The 22,400-nt window shown below is 40.7% G+C and overlaps 2 protein-coding genes across 2 annotated transcripts in view; one reads left to right on the plus strand and one right to left on the minus strand.

Moving 5' to 3' along the window:
- Positions 1 to 22,400, plus strand: part of LOC6732109 (protein nubbin) — a 40,064-nt gene that overhangs the window by 2,369 nt on the left and 15,295 nt on the right. The window contains exon 2 of the mRNA XM_016180040.2: positions 3,708 to 4,747. Within this exon, the coding sequence (XP_016024780.2) occupies positions 3,871 to 4,747 (877 nt within the window). The 5' untranslated portion in view covers positions 3,708 to 3,870. The remainder of the gene's footprint in view (positions 1 to 3,707; positions 4,748 to 22,400) is intronic.
- Positions 20,391 to 21,366, minus strand: LOC6732107 (THO complex subunit 4-B). The gene is made up of 2 exons (XM_016178349.3): positions 21,275 to 21,366; positions 20,391 to 21,212 (listed from the first exon to the last, which is right to left on the minus strand). Exon 2 carries the CDS (start codon positions 21,209 to 21,211, stop codon positions 20,579 to 20,581), a length of 633 nt encoding a protein of 210 aa, XP_016024781.1. The 5' UTR covers position 21,212; positions 21,275 to 21,366; the 3' UTR covers positions 20,391 to 20,578.

Raw genomic sequence — 22,400 nt, forward strand, 5'->3', positions numbered from 1 at the left:
TAGTTTTTTGCTCACCTTCTTTGAATAATATGTTAAATGAGGTCAGAAAATCTTATCAAGCTAATCATTTCCGTATATCATTTAAATATGAATCACTTGAGCCATGGCGACCAAAAGAGTCAGCGGATGGTGGTTGATAAGAATTATTGATTTCTTTGCGGTTGATAAGCCAAATTCGTCAAAAGGGTCCTTTCCCCCCACTACAATCTTCACCGTGCGGAAATTCGATAGGCGCGATACAATAAAATATAATTTGCAAAATTAACAAATAAGTTGAAGGCTCGTGATTAGAGTTTATTAAATTCACCTGATTTCGTTTATTGCGCTCTCCACTTCAGCTCACTTCACTCCTCACTTGAGTTTGGTACGATGAAGTGTGTGCCACAATTCTTGGAACTCGTAATTCTTTCACCGGGGGTAAACAATAGAATCTTGAAATATGGGCTGATGTTTAGTCCGAGCAAAGTTCATTGGGGGGCTTGTTTCGCTAAACACGTTTCACATTTCGCAATCTTGGAAATCGGTTTGCACCGGTTACCCATTTTTCGTTTCGATGGTTTGCGTTAGGTAAGGTCCGGTGCGATACAACTTGCCTCAAGTGGCGTTAAGTTAAGGGCTGCGTACCTGATATTTGGTTCATTAGCAAGTGTCTTCTTTAACATATTTTCATTAACTATTGTAACTAGAAAAAGTCATGCCAATATATAATCTCTGTTATCTAAATACGAAAACATTTGTTGCAATTATGTAAATTCTATAGAAACTAAAACAGCATTGCATCACCATAGATTCTTATCTAGAAGTCAAGTAGGGAATTGCAGTATAAGCCAAATATCGCGATTCCAAGAAGCACTTCCCGTTTTATAGATCTTGACTTGGCTATAATATTGTGCTTCCCCTTTATTGACCCTTTTCAGTTCCTCACTTGAGACTTTCGGCACAAGTCGATCAGTTATTACCACGTGATAGCCAGTATATCGACGTCTGTTCTTGAGGACCCGTCTGCCAATAACCGGAGGCAATAACAATTGAACGTGACACAAGAACAAAACCAACGTAATAATAAATAAATTTGTCACAAGTTAAAAAAGCAGGAACAATGAATGCCATTCATTAGTCAATTACAATAAGACTTTGCTAGTTAACAAACACAGACGGTTATCAAGATAGAACCCGGCGATACCGCGAAATGGAAATGAGTCAAAAACAGGTGCCAAATGGGGGAAACGATGATGTCTAGATAGAAAGACAAATAATTTGTTTAGAATTAGGAATTTGGGGCTCCGGCGACAAGGCAATCGGTAAAGTGTTGCTAATTAATATTGAGCTGCAATGGGGTTAATTTGTCTTAGTTGGTAAGTCACAAATTGTTTCATTTAGTGTTGAATATTCGGTGCCTATTTTGTTTTTTTTTTTTCGTGGAGCAGAGCTAAGCTAACTTGAGCCGCAGGAAATCTCCCTTTGGCACTTTACGAATGGCGCCCCATTATTCATAAATGGGAAATATTCAGACCCCCATTCGATATGAGAAGGGTGACAGAAATCGATGGGGGACCTCTTCTATTTGGCTACGCATTAAATGTAATTAATTTTGTAAATTCCGCTAATACACATGGACTTGCCACTAAACTTCTATTAGCATTTTAAGACCACGAGTTAAAAATACGCTTCTATTAATTGTCAATTTTTGTACGAATTTATCCACATATTTCTAACTTTGCTAAGCCTTCTGCTGAAATTGATTAGCTAGACAAGCAAAAATAAATATTTGCGCGAAATATATTTCAGAAGAGGTGGTGCAGACCCACCCATAATGAGTGCCAAGGCATTGTCACACTTGGGTAAAGGTCATATTCATACCCATATGTAGACCTGTTCCACGCAGCTTATCATTATCTACATACAACTATGGATCGTGTGTCACCGAAGTATTCGCTATGAATTTACGATTCAGAGTATCCACGGCTATGACATGATTGAAATTAAAGTGAGCTTTGACTACATCTGATATTTTAAGCAGTTACGCGTTCTAACTTATCTATAAATCATTAGGTTAAATATAAATATTTAAGTTTAAAGTTGCTTGCTTGTTGACTATAAACGATTTGATAGAAGAAAGTACAGTACTAGATGTTGCATTTCTAATCAATTCGCTTTAATTTTACCTTATAATTTTTAATAATGTATATATACATATATCTAAAAAGTATCTCATTGACTGAAGTTTCCCCCGCTTAAACTGTAAACCGTCTGGACAAACAGTTCGTTCCCATTTGACACCAAATAAGTTTCGTAATACGCTTATAGGGTTAAATGTTGTTAAATATTTAACAATGGGTCGGAGTGAAATCGGCCGCGTCACTTTCCACATTTCCGCTGCACTCGGATCTAGATCGGGATTGGGAACTGAAAACTCTTTCGACTTTAATAATAGAACATGACTTGGTCGAACAAAGTGTTGCTTTCTGTACGCACATTTAAATGGCATTAGCAATTATGCGTGTTTAGGCCCTATGTATGAATGAAAATTTGTATCTGTCGATGTTTATTGTCTGATTATTATTTTATTTCTATGCGATTGCCCCCGCCGCCAACATGGCTACTGTTCCGTCTATTCAACTTAGTCTGCTTCTGCTTTTGTGGCTTAAATGGTCAAAAACATCAGGTAGATGACTTGTAATTACTTTGCCAAGATCGGAGTCTGTACGGGTATCTATGTTGTAGTTGGGGAATTTAATGCGCCCAAAGCGATGGGGAGCTTGTAAATATCAATTGTTGCACAGACAAAAAATTGTGCGACTTTCAAAGTGGATTCCATAATTGTTAATTTTACTTATTTCCTTTGGATTTTGATTTACTAAAAGTTACATTTGAATATTTCTGGCAATATAAAAGCTTTATAAAATTTAAATTGATTTTTATTCCTAGTTTACTTAGTTTTATAATTTTAATGTTAGGTAACTTACGCTATATTAACCAAATTAAAAGTTTGTCTATAAAATAGGAAGAAATAGTACATGCTGATATCAGCTTAATGCATTCGTTTTAAATGTATTTTTTGTATTTTGGTAGAATTTTGTGTTTCAGTGGAGAGTATCTAACAATTTCTGCGGTTTCCGATCATGAATATTATTCAGTTCGATTGCCGCTACCGTTGACAGACTTTGTCAACTGTTTAGGCCACCTTCATCCCCTCCCATCTGCAGTTGGCTGATAAGCTAAGCAAAAGTAAGAATGAGTTGGCGTTTTGAAATTTTAATTTTCGGCCACGTCACGTTGATGCCTTGTCGCCGAGTGAAATTTCAAGGCAATGTTCCGATTTAGCCAAAGCAACATAAACCAAAAAATTGAACTAATTAAAATGACAAAAAAAAGGGCGAGATACCAAGAAAAGAAGAAGCTCGTGAGGGGCTTTCAACCTGCAGATAAACAGGTTCACATGTCCATCATACTTTGCGTGCGGAATGATGAGTTTGCATAAATGAGTTTTCTTCGCTGCTCGTCTTCTAAGCTGAAAATGCGATTTGAGCTCTTTGAATTTCTAATTGTTGGGGCTTTTGGTTCGCCCAGAATTTCCTATTCCTCGAATTATATTTTTGTAAATTTATTTATTACCATGACAATTGCTTTGCTATAATTTATGGCACTCCCATGCCTCCCCCCGCCACGCCCTTTATGGCTAATTAATCTTCTTTGGCTAATTACAGACCAGCCTTCGTCCACTTGACCAACTTGCGGCTATCGGCTCTAATCAAGGTTCCTGAGGTGTTTTTCGAGAACCGTTTTCAACTGCTATCTGCTCCGGAGAGTGATTACCTATGTGCTCTATGCTGTTGCTGCTGTTGGCACAGTTAGCCGTAAACACTGATTATGCCATTGTTGCTAGCAAACTACTATCAGCAGCAACTTCAGCAACGGCAGCAGCGTGTTGCTAGCAACAACGGCATGTTACTTGAATACAAAAGCCATTGCAATACAAATCGGGGCAGCAACAATTGCAGCAGCAACAACAGCAGCAGCAGCAGGAACAGCAACAGCAACAACCAGCGACAGCTGTTCGCAGCGGAAGCACTAACAATGTCAACGCCGACAACAACATCGAAATACAAAATCAATGGCGAGGCCACCGAAGGCGTTTCAGCATCCACACTGCTGTATCATCATCCGCATCACAGCCATCGTCATCATCACCATCAGCAGTCACAACAGCAGCAGCTCCAGCAGCAGCAGCAGCAACATCATCAGCAGCAGGAGCAGTTGCTGCTGCAGCAACAGCTCCTTCAGCAACATGTGGCCAACAGTTCGCCGCTGCAACATCTGAGCAATCTGTTTGGCCAGCATTTGCCTACGCACAGCCTGCAGCACTTGATTGCCGCCGAGTACTGGCAGCAGCAGCAACTGCAACAACAGCCAGCAGCAACAATTAAAAGCGAGCCAACAACTCAATCAGTGGCAGCAACATCGGTCTTTAGCTTCACGCCGCAGCAACACGTCAATTTTGCCGCCTCATTAGTCGCATTACAGCAAAATGATGCCTTGCCCGAGGCAACAATGGCAACGGCAACAGCAGCACCGACACCAGCGACAACTGCATCAGGAGCGGCAACTGCAGCAGCAGTCGCAACAAGCCCTGCAGCAGCGACAACATTGCAGGCGCCAACAGCAACACAGGCGGCAGCAACAATTGACGACATCGATGATGATGATGACGACAGCAACATCGGCGGCCACATGCAAAATGCAGGCGGTAAGTTTGATGTTTTATGATTATTTTGGCAGCTGCAGCAGCAAGCGAGAGGAGGTTCAGAAGTTTCTGCGCAGTTAAAACATACATGAGACATGAGAGGAACCATTTAAAGACGAATATTATCAAGCTTGTTGCATTCTTACATTACTGTAATATTTATATTTCTTCCCATTAAGTATTAGGGTATTTATTAGTAGGGTATTTATTAAATGCTAAAAAAATCTCTGATCACTAATCCTCTATTGTTTCTTGAGCATATCCTTCGGTCAACCCTCGCTGTTTCCATAATGCAAGCTCATTTCCATTTCCTGTCCCGATCACGCTTCGTTTTGAGTCTGCTTCGTTTCGATCCACCTCTCAACTCCGTTTTGGCAACGTGTGTGTCTTTTGATTTATTATGCGGCCTTTATTTCATTCATAAAATGAAATGATTATGCTATATGCTATGTGCCATGGCTGCTCGCTCACACTTTCGTGTCATCTTTTGGCCGAACTCATTTTCATATCATTAGCCTCATCAGCAGACACGTTTGCTGCGCTGCACTTCCGCACCTTCCACCTCCGCAGTTCCCCAGATCTCCGAGACCTGGCCAAAACCCAAGCCCAAGCCCAAAAACCTCTTAAACATCATCATCAGGCGCAACATTAACATCATCGCAGCGCCCTCTCATCAGCCAATCGTCGACTTCTGTTTCCCTTCTTTTTTTGCTGTTTTTTTGTGTCTTTTTAGTTTGCTCTGCACAAAATCGTCTGGTGTGTCTGCACGCAATATTCGTAGATATAAGAATATTTTTGTTGGTTTAGGCCACCACCACTTGACGTGTTTTGGAGCAAACCGGAATGAATAATATTCTGCGATGGTCAAGTTTTGAATATCTATCTGCTCGCCTGATAAATGTCTCGGTCGGCGGAAATTTACATGGCCTTACAGCTCAGGAAACGCAATCGCATGTCGTGCAATTAAATTATGGCTTTTTTGCTGGAATTATGTAAAACAGCTAAAAGCCTTTAGGGTAATGTGCTCTCATTAATTAGGGAATCAGACTGGGAATTTATTAGCATGTGCTTTTTTATGGGTATGAGGAAACCAAATTGAAATAGTAACTTTAGATTAAATTAAATAAATGTGATCATCTTCACAAATTATGTTTATATTATTTTCAGAGCCATATCCGTTTATGTAGACCTCTTTTCCTGCTCTGCCTGGTTCTATTGAATATGAAAATCATTAATAACTGGCCATAAAAGTGTTATAATCACGTCAGAGGTGTCAAAAACGAACCCCCTCCGCCGCCCCTGGACCAACCCATCGCCTAGACATCTAACAAATTGCCAGCCCCTGTAAGCACGTGGATAATTGATGAGCTGAGCCACAGTCAAGCCTCTGTGGAATGGCCGTCGTACCTGTGCCAGCAGTGCCACCATCCCATCTTGGTCACACCTCCTCCCCGTTTGGCATTTTAGCATAATTTCAAGTGCCCTCGCAGTGATCTCAAAGTGCTTTGTGTCTATCCCATAATTATGCCATTTGTACAACCGTTTGGAGCCTTTGCCGGTGTGGAGACGGCAACATCAAACTAATTTGAATATAATTTCATAGAAAATTAACCACTTCGTTTGCCGTTCTCAGTTATTTATTGCTTAATCCTTGTGGTTTGTGCTTTGTAGAGCTCGTGCCCCGGTTTGTCTTTTATGCAAATTCTTTTTTAATAACCCCATCGGCCGGGAATTCTTCTGGCAGCCAGCGTCTTTTGTTCACATCACCTTGATTGCAGTCTGTCAGCTATTGTCTGGATCTTTCGGAGGCCCCGGACGCCTTTTTTTTCGGTTTCATTCAACGGCCTTTGATGGCTTTTGATTATTATTGAAAGTGATAAATGGAGATGAGTTCGTGTCCGGGGCGAGTGCAGTAGCAATTTGAACTCATCAGGCTGCAGGCAGTTGACTGATAGCTCTGATTGCTACCTGAAAAGCTCACAAAAGAAGTCGCAGCTGTAGATCATGTAACGCTAAAAAGCTCAGATTATTCAAAGTACTCATTTGGAGATACTCAGATGAGGTGAGAGAGGAACTGAATTTATGATGGATTTTTCACTGAACCTACATTTTGTGTAATAACTTTGTTAAGAAGGGAAATATACATACTTATTTAAATATTTTAAAACCTCAATTGCCAACATTTTGTTAAAATCAATCTCTTTCTTAAGCTTTAAAGTTCTAGCATTTTATTTACCTATTTACCTCATATCAATTTAATGCCGTAAAACCATTTTATTAATTTGAATTTCATTATCAAAAACGAAAGAATTTCGCGCCAGGTGTTTGGACTTAGTTAGATTATTACTTAAACGACATTACTGCTAGGTCACATGTATACTTAAGATTAGTGAAGTACGTATTTAAATTGATAAGTTTAAATTCTATGAGTATGCATAATGTGAAACTGATACTATCAATATGGCCATAAGCGATCACCCAATGAACCGATCTGATGATTTATTAATTTTATTAAAATAGACCCGGCGATCGCCTATGAGAATCATCAATCAAATGTAATTTATGGCTGATTCCGCATTCAGAAAGCTCTTCAAAAGCGAAGTAGACAATTTCGATAAGCTGGCCGGGGCATTAAAGTTCAATTCGTTATCCCATTAGGCCATTAGGCTGCAAAACTATTACCGGCTAAATGCCCAGTTAGGCAGTTGGAGTTGCAAATTGCTGGGAGAAACGTTCTGTGGCTTCTTGTCCATCATTGCCATATAACCAAATCCCCGGCTAGAGCGATCATCAGCCATTTGGCCAAGTACAGCAGCCATTAAGCCCAGCAGATCTAGTGGATCCGGAGTGCTTCTCTAACTACTTAACTTGACTGCTCGAGCGAAACAGAAACCGAAACCGCGAGAGCTGACAACTGTCAGAATTTAATGGCGGCTTCAATTTTTATAACCAAAGCACGACTACCGTCAAAAGCGAGGAGGGCTTGAACATTCACATCCACAACCACATCCACATCCATCGCTGGTTCGAGTTTTGAGTTCGAGCCAAGTTAAAACAGATTACGCCAGCCAATCTGACGAGGGCTGAAAGAAATAAGAAATGCAAACGAGTTGCGGCTACGTCCGAGCCTCGAATGCAGATTTCAGAGGCACGATATCGGTTTTGGAGGGGAGTTACTACTACGTACCGCTCTCGCGGTGAGTTGTATGTGTGCAGCATGCAATATCAGTTCCCACAGTCGCCGCAGCGGTTGCTCTTTGGCAACGCCTTCGAAAACTGATGACGTTGTAAGGCAGCCGCAGCCTCCTCCAGCCCATTCCCCATCCCCTATCCCCTAAGCCCCTGCCCACTCCACTCCTCCTACTCCTTTGGCTGATGACTCGGAGACCTCGACATGCATATGAGCTTGATGGGTTCGATATGAGTGCGTGAGTCACGGACTAAGGAGGAAATTAGTTGAAGAATCTCGAATAAAGGAACTATGTGGTTGGGATCCTCTCAAAATGTGACCAAGTTTCTATTTACTGCACGTAAATATTTGCAATATATACCACGTAATACCACGTGCTCAACTTATTTTAAGTATCTTTAACATGTAGACACTTTTTCATTTGATTTCATTTCCATTACCCCATCACTTTTTCCTAATTTCATTAAATTGACTGTTGCACCTGCTTAAGCCTGGCTCAATTGCAATATGCTTCGGTCACGCTCACATCGCCAAGCTCTGTGTTTTGGACCACAACCATAACCATCACCATCATCATCCACGCTCGTCTTCGTCGTCGTCGTCGTCGCTTATCTGGCAAAATTTGATCAACGTTTTCGCAATTCGGGAGCTCCGCCCCGAAGGTATTTCCATAAATATTCCTTGGCCCCAGCTTCAGTATTTTGCCTGGCTTTTGCTGCTTTTGCTTCACTTTTGACTGCTCAGGTTTTGCTTTTTACTTTTATTAGTTGGCCAGTTGTCTGTGCTGTTTTGGCTGCTGTTGTTGTTGTTGCTGCTGCTGCTACAAATAAATTAAAATTATGCATGCTTAGGCATTGGGCCATGGGAATTTGTTTTGTGGGAAAGCCTCTTTTGTCTTTGGCTTTACTTCGAATTTTGTTTTCTTCGCTTTTGGGTAGCGTCTTTTTGGGCTGAACTTAAACAAATATGTTTCGATGGGTGCAGATAATAATTTTTTTGCACCGAAATTTATGAGTGTGGGAGCCGATTGCTTTCGGCCATACGTATGTTTATGTCAATAGGTGGGTAATAAAATGTACAATTATGGTAATTGTGGGTTAAGCAAGATTTTCAATTGTTAAACCATAATCTTTTGCTAAGACAACTCACCATGTAACTTCCTAAGAAGGTGTTACTAAGCGCTGGTTAAATATGGATGGAATATATATATATGTTTTAAAAAGGGGTTTTCCTGCGCAAAAACTTCTCTTGGGAAAACTCTGAGCACGAACTCAGCCTCTTTTGCATGGCATTTAAAAATTTCAATAAAATTGCATTCGATTCCATTCGAATCGAATAGAAAGCTGTTCAGGCACGTTCGAGCAGTTAACTTAGTTTGATTGCTGGCCAATGGCCAGTGTCCGGAGATACCGAACCGAAACGAACCCAACCGAAAAGAGCAGAGAGTTCCCCTTCAATATGTTTACCATAAAAAATGGTAAATTTGTGCTACGTTCTGTTTGAATTGAGCAATGCAGTCGAAGAAGCCTGCATCCTGGCGCCTTCTTCAGAACGCAGCCGCTGAATTTCCAGCGAACTGAGCGCATCGTAACTCATACGCCTCGTGGGCCTCGCAGCCAGCGATTTAATTTGCACCGCCGCAGACTTCACCTCCAATTAGCCATAATAAAGTTGAGACGTGATATTTTATTTCGCTTTTGTGGCCATGTGGAAATTTGCCTACGTTTTGGCGTTCAACGACGGCTGCTCATAAAAATCCATCGACGACTCTTTCCGCAGAAAAGCCGAACTAAAAAACAAAGGGCAGCTGGTCAAATTATATGCATAAATAATAATTTCAAAGAGCCAGGGACAAAGGAATAAGAACTATAAATTTGTTTCATTTTCGAGTGTGGAACGTGAGCTTTTTGGTGTTTTGGCCAGAAAGGATATGTTTGAGGGAGGACTAGGGGGAGCTCCCTGCTCACTCAATGTTCGAACTGCGAAACCCTATCATTAGCATTTCCGCTTTTTATTATTGCTCAGCATATGTATAAGCCATTGGGGCCATGTGAGAGTACCAGATGATCATACTTAATCATAATTTAAAGTCTTCGGGTCTCCGAGGATCTGCGGATTCAAATTGCTCGAGAATCTCGCCTGGCTTGTCATATGAAAATTGCAGACCCATTAAAGGGAGTCGCGGTTCCCGCGGGTCAGCGGATATGTTCTTCTCTGAAAATGTGCTCAAATTATCCCCGAGCCTTGCGAGAAAAGGGTGAAAGAGTTTTGGGTCAAATTGTTGCCGATGCAACAGTGGTTGGGGCATTATAATTGAGGCCATTTACATTTTGCTTACACCGATCTAAACGGATTATAAAATTATAATAAATATTATATGAGGAAAGAAGGGAATGTAATTCTCATTTAATTTTAATGGATAAGTAATCGATTTTCGTTACAGTCAGTGGTATAGCCGAATCATCTTTTGATATCGGTCTCAACGATTGAAAACTAATTATAAATATTATTTTTTTAATGCCACACCCTACGAAATTAAGTATACGTTTCATCAACCCCGAACCACTGTTCCTTTGTTGTGCCAAAAATTAATTGACTTTACCCAAAGATCCCGACAACATTTCGTAGGCAAATTAGCTTTGTGGCCTGGCCGGAGTTTCCTGGGAACACAATTAACCAAGTTCCTTTCGGCCGTGGGGCGTTAGACGGCAACCTCTTTTACAGTTAGCTCGCAAATTGAGTTTCGAGCAGGAACCCCAGATGAATCGAGTCCTAAGCCAGGACCTACCTGCGTTGGCAGAGCGAAAAACAAAACAATTTGCCAGATACGGTAAGATTAATGATCGCCACAAGGAGCTGGGTCTTCGGTAGCGATTGCTTAGACAGTTCCCGGTATTAATTTTGAATTCATAATTCAGGAAATCTCATTCAGGGAGCCAAACACTCCCCTGGCGGCAAAGTCCTTTCAAATCGCTCATGACTGACCTTCAGAGTCTTTAGTCTTTGGTCTTTAGCAGGCGCCGAAGAGTAGTCTTCAGTCTTCAGTCTCCGTTCTCCGGTCTACTATACACTCTCTCCATGACGCCGACTTTTATGGGCCGCAGTTTAACGCCAGTCTTTTGCCCTCCCCTCCTCGGCCAAATTTGTGCTCATCTGGAGCTCTTGCGGTTATAAAATTGTGCCAACATTTTTATTACTTTTCAACACTTTTTCAAGTTGACGTTCGAGTCAGTCGTCCTCGGTGATGTTTTCGGTTTCGTTTCGGTCAAGTGTTTTGACCACACTTTGTATGGAAAGGGAGCGCCAGTGGAGCTGTTTTCCGACCTGTAAATGAATTTATCAATGGTCCAAAGTGCAGCCACAAAAGGGGAATTTTATTTCTGCCATCTATAACTTAATAATATTTGTTATTATTTCTTCGCGAGCATATTTCCATGAATCATTAATTCTGAAAACCTTATCATCATAAGACCTAGACTTAATTATCGCCCGCACTTTATTAATTCTGAGAAATCGCAAGCATTAATCGAATTCCAAAAATCTCTAACAAGAAATCAATAACTCAAAAGTGTACATGCTTACCATTTTCAATTAAATGTCTCATGATTAGGAATCTAAAAATATTATTAATCTGGAAGAGAAGATTTCTATTGGGAAACATTTCAAGATCATTTTCAATTTTAATTTCACCACAATTGCCGTCATTTTTAAAGCCAATTTTAAACATATTGTTTTTAAAAACATTATTATAACTTATGCTGTTATTTTTCCGATATTTATATCGATCATACAGCGCGAAAAGCCATTTTTCTTGGTGCTTGGCAACAACGCATGGGAATTGAATGGAATGAATGGGAAAATGAGGTGCAGCTAAAGGAGCGTACAATGTACAACGAGACCGCAGGTTGGACCTGTGCCCGACTGCATCCCGATCTGCAAGTTGCCACAGTCACTATACGCCTTATGGACCCCTTCCCCCACTCCCTTTCCCTTTCCCCACCCTTCCGAGCGAACCTGAACCGATCATCCATCCATTGCCAAAGTCATGGGAACTTTTTGCTGCTTGCGCCTTTCGTACGTTTCATTTAATTTGCATGGATCGTGCGGACGTCGTACGTAAGACTGACGACTTGGAATTGCCGCAGTGCCTCCCCCTTGGATCCCCACGGATCCCCTTGGATCCCCGCCCCACCCCCTGCTTATGCGGCTACTTTGTGAGTTGTTGCTGCTGTGGCTGCGAAAGAAGGACGCGAGTCATCATCATAATCAACTGCCATGGCGGCTGCTGCTGCTGCAGCTCTGAAAGCCTATCATTATGATTATGACGAATATTACTTTTGTATATAACTTTTACGCTGAGCCAAAAGAGATACACTCTCTATATAGCAACAGGTGCATTCAAGAGAATAGCAACGAAATGATATGAATAATGAATATATAATTTGATAAAACTTAGAAAACAACTGATTTATCAAAAATGGTGCTGATTTTTTAGTGACTACTTCAACATTTTATAAAATTTAACAAATAAATTCTCAAGAAATTTAATGTAATATTTTGTGGTGATTATCCATACATTTTAAATAACCATTTAATATCCTGGGTGCTATTTTACTGACCGCAGCTATTTGTACATGCACACGAGCAACATGTTGCTGCAGATTCTTTTTGCATGTTGCTGTGATTGGTTTTAATTCAAGCCGAAAGAGCCGCGCAGGTTCAGGCCACGGCCACTCAGCTCTTTTGGGCCGGGATCGTCCAACAGAAGCGACCTCTTGGCCACAATGGAGATGGAGGGCGTGCTGCAGCAGCCGTGGCAGCAACTCGAAACATCGGCCGATGCATATCTGAAATTAGTTTTGGTAAACCCTTGGATTCGTTCCCTTTTTCGATATTTTCTATATATATAAATATATGAGCATATATACTATGCCCCCGCCTGTCTGCCGGACTAATTAGCTTCCCTGGCTGCTTGGCTCCTTGTGTGATCTCTCTGAACCGGCATCATAAACATTTACAATGACACCAACGACTTTATAAAGTCGTAATTGTTATTTAACACTTTGGCAGCCGCCGCCGCTAGATGTCGCTGCAACTGTCGGCAATTGTCTGTCACGAGATCGCTTCATTGTGGACTTTGCTGGCTTCGCTGGTGAATCACTGTGTTGGCCTGGTCGACGCGGCGGCAAAACTTGTCCAATTCACGACACCCGCTTTTGTTGCGGCTATAAAAAGTTATTAACTGTTTCGCTTTTTTTTGCACCTCAATTGCAACCGTAGACAAGCGGCAGACACAAGCTTCGTAAAGAAGTCAAGCAAGTTAAAAATAGTCTTGAATAGAAGAATTGGTTGTTTTGGCTTTCGGATAATAGAAACTTCCGAAGGTGATTGTTCCCTGCTAAACGGTAAATAGCCATATCATTTTTTGTGTTTAATAAGAATTTTGATTTGGGTCTTTACAGTTTTATTTATATTTAGATGCATATTCTGGGTCGAGCTGTTTTTCATTTTTTTGCGGTAATTCTTCTTCAAGAATCTATCGATTTCTGAGTAAATATTGTAGTGAATGTAGAATGAAGACCTTATTTCCACCCCTAGGAATTCGAATCAGAAAAATTTGTATCTGTTTTGAACATTTCTTAACCTCCAATTGGAGGAGAACTCACCCCTAAATGTGATGCATCTACTCAACGCTAGATGGCTTCAAGCAATTTCAAATAAAAACTCTAATTTTGCTTAAACTCTTTATCGTTACCATATTAGAAAAATACTCACTCATGACAATATTTTCATTGGAAAAGTTCCAACCCATAGACCAACTTCTGCATAACTGCACCTGACTTCAGACTTCACCCCGTCTCAACAACCGCCATGCAATGTTCAAAAAGCAAAACTAATTACAATTGACAGGCAATTGTGTCAGTTTCCTGGCGCAGCAGCGACTACAACTCACTCAGTTGCTCAGCAAGTCAAGTCGAGTCACCAAGAGCAATTAGTTAAGCCAAAAGAACCCAGAGCCGCGGCTGAAAAGAAGGAGCAACTAGCGAATTGTGAACTATAATTAAACATTTGCTAATTACCCCAGCTGAAGTGCGGCCGCTAGTCGAAGTTGGGCGAAGGGGGTGCCTCCTTTAAGATGCAATAAAGTGCAATACAAATGCAAGTTACAGACTGATGCAAAATGACAAAAGGCAAGAGAAGAACACGCGAAGTTATGGATATGCAAATGCACAGTAAATAAACTAAAAAGCAGCTTATAGCTAAAATATAATTTAAGCAACCAATTTTAAAAGGGAATATAAATTTCGTATTTTAAAAATATATAAAAAATGTTTTTTCAGTGCATTTTAGCCCACTGGTGTCTGGTGGCACCCCCTGGGGTCAGCTAATTGAACGCTTTTGGTCCGATTGCAGTTGAGAACTCCATTTCGCGTTCACAGCTGGAGAGGCAGAAATATGGCATTGAATAGATAGATTTCAGCTGATTTATAGGGAAATTTGCATATGCCACAGTGCTGCGAAGCAATTGCTTGCTCCAGCTATGATTATGCCCCTCTTCTCTTCATATCCGCGCCCATGAATCCACGTTCGTTGTTTCAGTCTTTCGATTCGCAGACGTTCTGGCCTGTTTGAGCACTTAAGTGGTTTGTCTCCCACTGTCCACCCCCCTCCTTCCCCCGCTGCTTACTTTATCTGGCATTATTCCTCTATGAATATGCGTTAATTGAACTTTTGCCGAGACAAACTGTTATGCGCCTGCAGACATATGTTGAATCGACATCGCCGCTTTTTCCAAGACCAAGTCTCAATTACAAAGCTCGGTTCGGTTTGGCTCAGTTATGAAGGCAGCAGAAACAGCAACAAATATTTGCGTATCTTTTGTTGTTTTTTCGGTCTGTTGTGCAACTAATTAGTGCGCAATGCATTGCACCTGTTGCTATCTGTGATACACTGGGTTTTTGGCAGGGTATCTTAGGCTATCTGATAGAGTTGGATTGCAAATAATTATTAATTAAGAAATTAATAAATAATTTCCAATAAGAGAGTAGGCTAATTCTTAATAATAGGTTGTCCGACATTTTATTGTCCAATTAAGGGTATTTAGCCAGTCGATAATCTTTGCTCACCTTAGGCGCTCTTTTCGTGTTCCCTGCGATATTTTGCACCCCGGGAATGTATTTTGCATGCGATCGCCGCTTAGATGCCGTCGCTGATAATTATTTGTTGGTGTTCTGGCTGCAAGCTCGCTTGTTTTTGTAGCAATTTGCAGGGAAATATAATTTGTTGCCGTTGCTGTAGCACTTTTTTTGTTTCGTTTTCTACCAACAATTAATTATATGTTAATCGCAGTGGATGCTAATTACCCACAACCCCACCCCCGCCGACAACTCGTTGGTAATTTAACCCTGACTGCGAATATGCGTGCGTTCTACAACGAAAATGCACTCGTTGCTGCCGCTGTGCATTCAATTGAAAAATTACAACTTTGGCTTATTTGCGTACATTTCGTGTTTTGATTGTTGCTGCCATTTAAAAATAATTTTCTCCATCATACGGGATAACTGTAGTGTATTAATTGCAAATCTTGACCAGTAGTGTTCGTAAGTTTGAGGGTGGTAATTAAAATGGGGAACGGAATCTGTGTTAACAGGTATCATATGACATAAGGTAAGGTAGTTATCATAAGTTAATAAACCCCTGGTGATGCCGACAGCTGAGATGATCTTTCTGGTTTACCCTTCAGCCTGGTGACATTTCTATATTTTTTCAAACAATTTCAATGTCAATTTGTTTTTAATCAAAGCTTAGAGACAGCCTGGGATTTGTTGAAGAACTCGGCCTGTCCAAACGAATGTCAACTAAGAGTTAAGAAATTGTTTTTATTGTAGCTCGTTTAACGCTGTCAGCAGATCAGCGAGTGGTGCAAGGAGCCTCAAAACGGACTTGTTTAGCGGCTTTTGTTTCAAGCCGAGCAAATTTTTTTGCCTCTACCCCCCTCTGGAGTCTTTTTCGCTGCCGCTTTTGATTTTCTTAACTTTTGTTGCCGATTTTCGCATTATTATGAATGGATTGGTTGGATGGATTGGCTGAATGGACGGATGGACGGATGGATTGGCTAACTGCGATGGGATGGGAAGACAGCCAAAGAAATCATCATAACAAGACAAGAACAGAGCCGAGATTTCTGATCCTTGGCTTTGATCTTTAGCTGCCACATTTCAGTAGCGGTAGAGTTGAAAGCATTTTTCAATGATTTTTCGCTTTGTTTTTGCCTTCTTGGTTGATTTTTTCTTAGTCGGCTTGACTGTGGCACGCATGCCCAGTAAAACTGTAAAGATAATTAGGGGGTTCTGCTGCCACAGCCAGTTAAAAAATTTATGAAGTGCAACGAGTTTCTTTTTTTTTTTTTTTGCATAAAGATATGGAAATTTGTGGCAGAAAATATTGCGTGTTTAGCGGGGGAAAAAGTGCGAAAAACTAAAGCAACTAACAAAGCGAAATGGAAATATTTGAAATTTATATAGATGGTATAGAGCGAGGGGATTGTAATGAAATTCAAATAGCTTGCCGCTTTATTTCGATTTTGAAAAGTGCGCAAAAAATAATGAGTTTGGTTTTTTGCAAATTGAAAATTACAGAAACTCATGTACATCAAAGCACATTCACACTCAAATATACGAGGCAAGTAAATTGCAATAATTGTACTAATTGTTATTGCAATTATTGCTGGCAATTACCATGACTAATGTGGGGCAAAATGTTTGTGCATATTGCGCATACAAAGACAGCCAGCTGAGTTTAAGACAGTTGAATGCTCCAAGAGCCTGAAGTCGTGTGCCATATTAAGATAAAGTTAATCAACTTACTCTTGAAGAATGGGAATTCCTAACATGATTTATTTTGACATCCATTGACGAACAATTTGCTGATTTCCGAACCCAGTATATTAGCCATTTCTATGGCGGCCAGGACACCTGCATTTCCCTTTCATCCTCGACAATTGGCCATCATTTGATTTATGTACATGTGCACTTCCGTGTTCCCCATTTCCCAATTGCAGCATTGACCGACTGCCCCAGACAATCAAATAAAATCATACGCTCAATATCCGTACGTTCGTGTAGGAAGGAAAATGGGAACCAAAAACATCAAAAGGATGGGAATCATCTTGAAGGAAGGGTGCCCTTCCTGGATCTTTTTTCTGGGCCGAAATACAATTAAATTTCGTTTAATTTATGGATGGCACAGCAAGTGCCGGGAGCATACTATTGAAGGAAAATCCATTGCAAAAAAAAAAGATCAAAATAAAATAACACAAAATCAGAAGAAAACTCCCCCCAAGACAGGCGACTTGTTTACATTCCCACGTCCCAGAACGCACCTTGCTGCATATTCAAAGAGGAGAAATAATAAATAATAATGAGTGCCCATCAATAGGATAATGCGAAATGAGTTTCGGATCCTTTCGTCCTTCGTACACCTTCGAGCAATATGCGTTCAAGTGGAAGGCAATCGCAGTGAAAGTCGTCCTAGCATCCCAACTACCTGGTTTTGCAATTTTCCATGCGTTCGCAGGTGAGATTGCCTCATCCCATGGATCCCACGATGTGTTCCCAGACTTCTTAGGGCTGTTTTCCGGCTCAATCTTATGCAAAATCACCTTAAGGGAAATTTGCATGGGAAAGTGTTTGTGCGGGTTCCTAAATGGGACATCTTTCAAGGGTATTGTTCTATGTCTTTGTTCATAAGCAGGAAAGTGCAATTTCATGCAGACAGGTTGAAATGATCCGTGTCTATAGATAAGTGAATGAATGTACTTAAAAGTACATAAATGATTAGAGAAATATATGAATCTTTCTACTTATTTAAACAATTTATAAATATTGAAATTTTACTGTGTTTTAATATGCAAAGGTGAGGTAACTAAGTTTATAGACTATTATTTCCAACGTTATGAATCACAGCCACTCCCCTCTCGACAAACCCATAATTATTCACTTAGCACTTATCTAAGCTAAGCAAGTAAATTAAATGAATAAAGTTTTGCTCTGAAAAGAAAGAATTGCAGGAAAATGGAAACGTAAATTAAATTTTCCCCTTCATGTTGCAGGGCTCATTAATTTCGCTTGTTAACATTTTTAGCTAACAAATTTTTTGCCGGAGCATAGCCAGACGAAAATCATTTTCCAGCTTGAAAAACATCTGTTGAGGCATTTGCATGGCTTTCACTTTTGTGTGTGTGTTGGCATTGAAAAATGTGGAAATTTGTCGCAAATTACTTTCACTCCCGTATTGTGTTACGGGAGGAAGTCAGCGACGACAGCTCGAATTTGAATCGAATGTCACCAAAATCGAAATCCTTTCGCAGGACTCCACCAAGTGAAAAGGGGGACAAATATGTGAAAATGTTTGCATGTCAAATTTAATTTCCAAACAAATAGAACGACAGCAGCTGCGACCCGCAGAGGCCGCAATCCTTTGGCCCAAAAGTGAAAGGATCTCGAAGCAGGATATTCGATCGACGTCGATATGCGTGTGCCGAACCAAACCGAACCGCCTTTAATGATGATAAATGCGATGCCCTTGCCATTGGAAGCTGCAAGTTCCGCCACATTTAGGCTGCGACGACAAAACATTCTCTGTTTTCAGCAAATACCAGCTCGACTCACTCGAAACAATTTTAAAAAGCGGGGTCCCCGTTCTCTAACCCTTGCAGGAGTCCCAGGATTGAATTACACAACGGGCACAATAACAAACAAGGCGCGCATGCGCAGCACGCTTGGCCAAAGGACTCGATCGAAAGGCGCATCCTTTCGCCCCGCACGCGCTGATTTCGATTTTCATTTTTTTTTCGTGATGAGCACAATGATATCTCCTCCTGCCCATTCCACTTCATTCATTATTGCAGACACTTTTTTATTGGCCCTCGGCAGTTTCATAACTTCGTGTTTTTTTTGCTTATCATTCGCGTTCATGCAAAATAGGGTTGAAAATGCATGTGTATATGGTTTTTGATTTTTTTGTTTTTGATTTTAGAGCCATGCCCACATTTTGTGTCAGCCCCCTTTCCACCCCTTTATTGCGCCATTGAGCAGCTGCCATTAAAAATCCCATTTACTTTGCGCGCTCAAAATTTTGGTAAAAAACAGCAAGTAATTGCCTGAAAAAATTTCAGGGTGCGAAAAAAAATGAAAATCAAATCCGCTTAAGTGACATTTAACCTCTTGAAAGTGTTTCTGCCACAAATTCTGCACAATTTCGTAACGTATTTTTGTGAATCCTCAATAGAAAGGATTTTATTACCGCCAGCATCTAATGGAGTGTTTTCTTGGGTAACATTGATTTTAAATTGCGAAAAAATAAATAAAATACAGGAAAACCCATAAATATAATGCGAAAATATTGCGGGCATAGTGGCAGCGTGGGAATGGGTGAAAATTATATTTTATTATTTTTGAAAGATTTTTTTCAATTGCCTAGAGTTTTTGATTGATAAACGCTGAGGCTACACGATTGAAAATTAAATTAAATTTCCTTTACACTTGCATGACTTTAAATATATTCCCCTGTAGATTTAATTAATAATACACATTAAAACAAAAATCAATTATATTTCAATTAAACGCAAGTAAATGAGTGATTTCACAATTTTAAACATATCAACCTTAGCCTATAATTTCAACCGACAGCAATTGAAAAATCCTCTGCAATTATGGACTTGCAACACATTTTCACTTCATTTGCAACGCTGCTTTTGCAAATTTAAATGCAATACAAATACAAATTAAATTAAATATATGCATTTAATATGAATTTACGCAATTTAGGAGCATTTATTTTTTGCGGCCCGCTGATGTTTGCTTTTATAATGCGCGTCTTGGGCCAAATAACTGCAATTACAAAACGCAAAAGCGCCGAAGACCTAGCGGGCGAAAGAGAGGCAAGACACGCGCGTCTCGAGCGGCTGCACATGCAAAGTGCGGAAGGGTGAAAGAGACGGAGCCTAAGAGGGGTGCCACAAGTGCCTGGCACGAAATTTATGCAAACAAGCAGCGAAGTGTAGAAAGGCGTGTAAAAAGCGGGGGCGTAAAAAGCGAGGACGATGGAGGGTGGGACGGTGGGGCGGCGGTACGAACGCACCGCAAATTAAAAGCGCTAATTGTGCTCAGTGTATGCAAAAAATGATATATGTACGCTGTGTTGCGTGCCAAAGGCGCATTAACCAGAGCGCGCCGTTATTTAAATAATAGCGAAGCTCCTAAGAATTGCTGCCAGTGTAGCTTATGCACGGTTTAAATATTTGCTTACATGCTACATGCATTGGGCGGGATTGAAAAACAAAAGAGAAAACGGAAAGCATATGACAAAACAGAGCTCATAAAGTAGAACAAACCAAAAATAAATTAATATTTATAAAAAATAATCAAAAATTATTAAAATTCTAAAATACCAATTCGCTTCATACAAGTACATGTATTTTTATTTGAATAATGTTATTCCCTTTTACCAAGATTCATATTTCATATGTGTATTTATGTTAAATGATGTGTGTATATTATGCTCTATTTGCGATCCGAAACGTCCCTCCAATGGTTTTCGGCATAAAATTCTGATCTGTTTTGAGGCTGTAGATGGGCAAAGAATCAATTTTGCTCAAAAGCCTTGAAAGCTCGAGACTTATTTTTCTTGAAAGGACGCGGCTGGAAGGAGCCCTTGCGATAAGAACGAGACCTCTGAGAGCCATTCCGCATAGAACGAGTCTGGAAAGAACCAGTCTGCGAGGAAAGATCCTCGATCTCAGGACGTCGGAAATTGCGTGTATTTCGTACGAGATGTAATTTCAATCGGCGTCCGTCCAAACGGACTCCGTGGAACTGCCTGATGATCTGGAAGGCATCTTCGCGAAATTTGAACGACAATTGAGCGGTGCCCAATGAGCTACCATTGCGATCATAGTGGACCAAAGCCTTCTCCACCAGGCCGTCTTGATTGAACAGCTCCATGATGTCGTCATCATCCACGCCGTAATCCAAATTGCAAACCATGACAAAAGTCGGTCTGCTTGGCGGCTTCAAAGCGTGTTCCTGTTTGAAGTTGCTCTTCTGAATGAATCCAGTTCCGTTGCGGGACCTTTGAATTCCCCTTAGTCCACCTCCTGATTTTGGCTTCCTGATCGATCCTCCTTGAACTCGTCCCTTTTTGGTATTAATAAACTTGTTTTTCTTAGATTGCATCATGATAATGTCGTCAAGACTCATTTTCATCTTATCAGACATGCTGCGGAATAGTACTGCGGATGCTTTGGATTGTGAATAGTAGAGAACAAAATCGTTAGTTACCAGGAATCCTATATTTTGTTGAGTGATCAAATCGTTAACAGACAATTCAGTCGCCTCCTTAAATGTATAAAAAAAAACCCTAAAGCACTTTATCTAGTAAAAGGTTTTGCTTTAAGCGATCGGAAAGAGTACATGAAGATGGTGAGCAGGTTTCCCACTGCGCTGTTTCAAATATACCTCCCGATATTATAATACCCTATAAAAAGTCGCAAAAGAAGAAGCAATAAATTCACGTTTCGCATAAACAAAAGAGCAAAAGTCGCAACAATAATCACTTTGGCCATTGTGCTGCCGTTTTGTTTCGCTTATTTTTGGTGCGTAGCCAAGTGATCACAATGCTGTAGTGATCATCATTTCCCGATTCTCCAGATTTGCCATTGTGTGGAATCGGGTTCTTCATCATTTTCCCGGCCAGTGTTACAGTTACACTCTGTGTGCCGAAATACGCAGCGGGTGTGTTGCAGTTGCCATGGGACAAAAGCCAAATTGCACTTGGTTAGGTGCAACGGATCTCAACGCATTGTCCTTTGCGCAATGTGCAGTTCCCACGACGATGCTGCGTCGTCAGCTCCTGTTTGGCTGCGGCATAGGGTATCCTTGTGGACCCCAGCAACACCTCCTTTGATTCCCGAGTTACACCTGGCCTTGCGGTGGTGGAAGCGAGATGGATGGACATCGATCTTGGGCAGGTCTCTGCGGCGATAGCTGCTCAATTAAAATCCATGGCTAGCTGACAGAAATTTATGACCGTATGAAGATCCTTTTCTCGGTGCTGCCACTTCCTCGTAATTGTGCAATTGAAATGCGCTGTCAAACGGTAAAAAATCTAATAATTTCAGCGTCTTTGTCTTCGTCCGCCTAATGCTGCAATTCGTTTGTAGTCGCAGTTATCCTTATTAAATCCCTGTCGGCTTGTCCTCAGAAGTTCACCTTTTCCTAAGATATTCAGGTTGCGCAACAGGCAGAGATTTGTTTGCCGAAGCGAGAAATAAATCCCAAATACTTTGCGATAAAAAACGGGATGGCAGTGAATTCTTGGAAATGGAAAAGGAAAGCGATATGCACTAATACTATCACTGTTGTGGGTTACTTAAGATTTATCTTTGTGGTAAACCCCATTTATAAA

This window comes from Drosophila simulans, chromosome 2L, assembly GCF_016746395.2.
Source record: "Drosophila simulans strain w501 chromosome 2L, Prin_Dsim_3.1, whole genome shotgun sequence".
NCBI classification, from domain to species: domain Eukaryota; kingdom Metazoa; phylum Arthropoda; class Insecta; order Diptera; family Drosophilidae; genus Drosophila; species Drosophila simulans.

What these genes read in the sequence shown, in the direction of transcription:
- LOC6732107 (XM_016178349.3), bottom strand. Translation starts at nt 21,211, where the DNA reads ATGTCTGATAAGATGAAAATGAGTCTTGACGACATTATCATGATGCAA.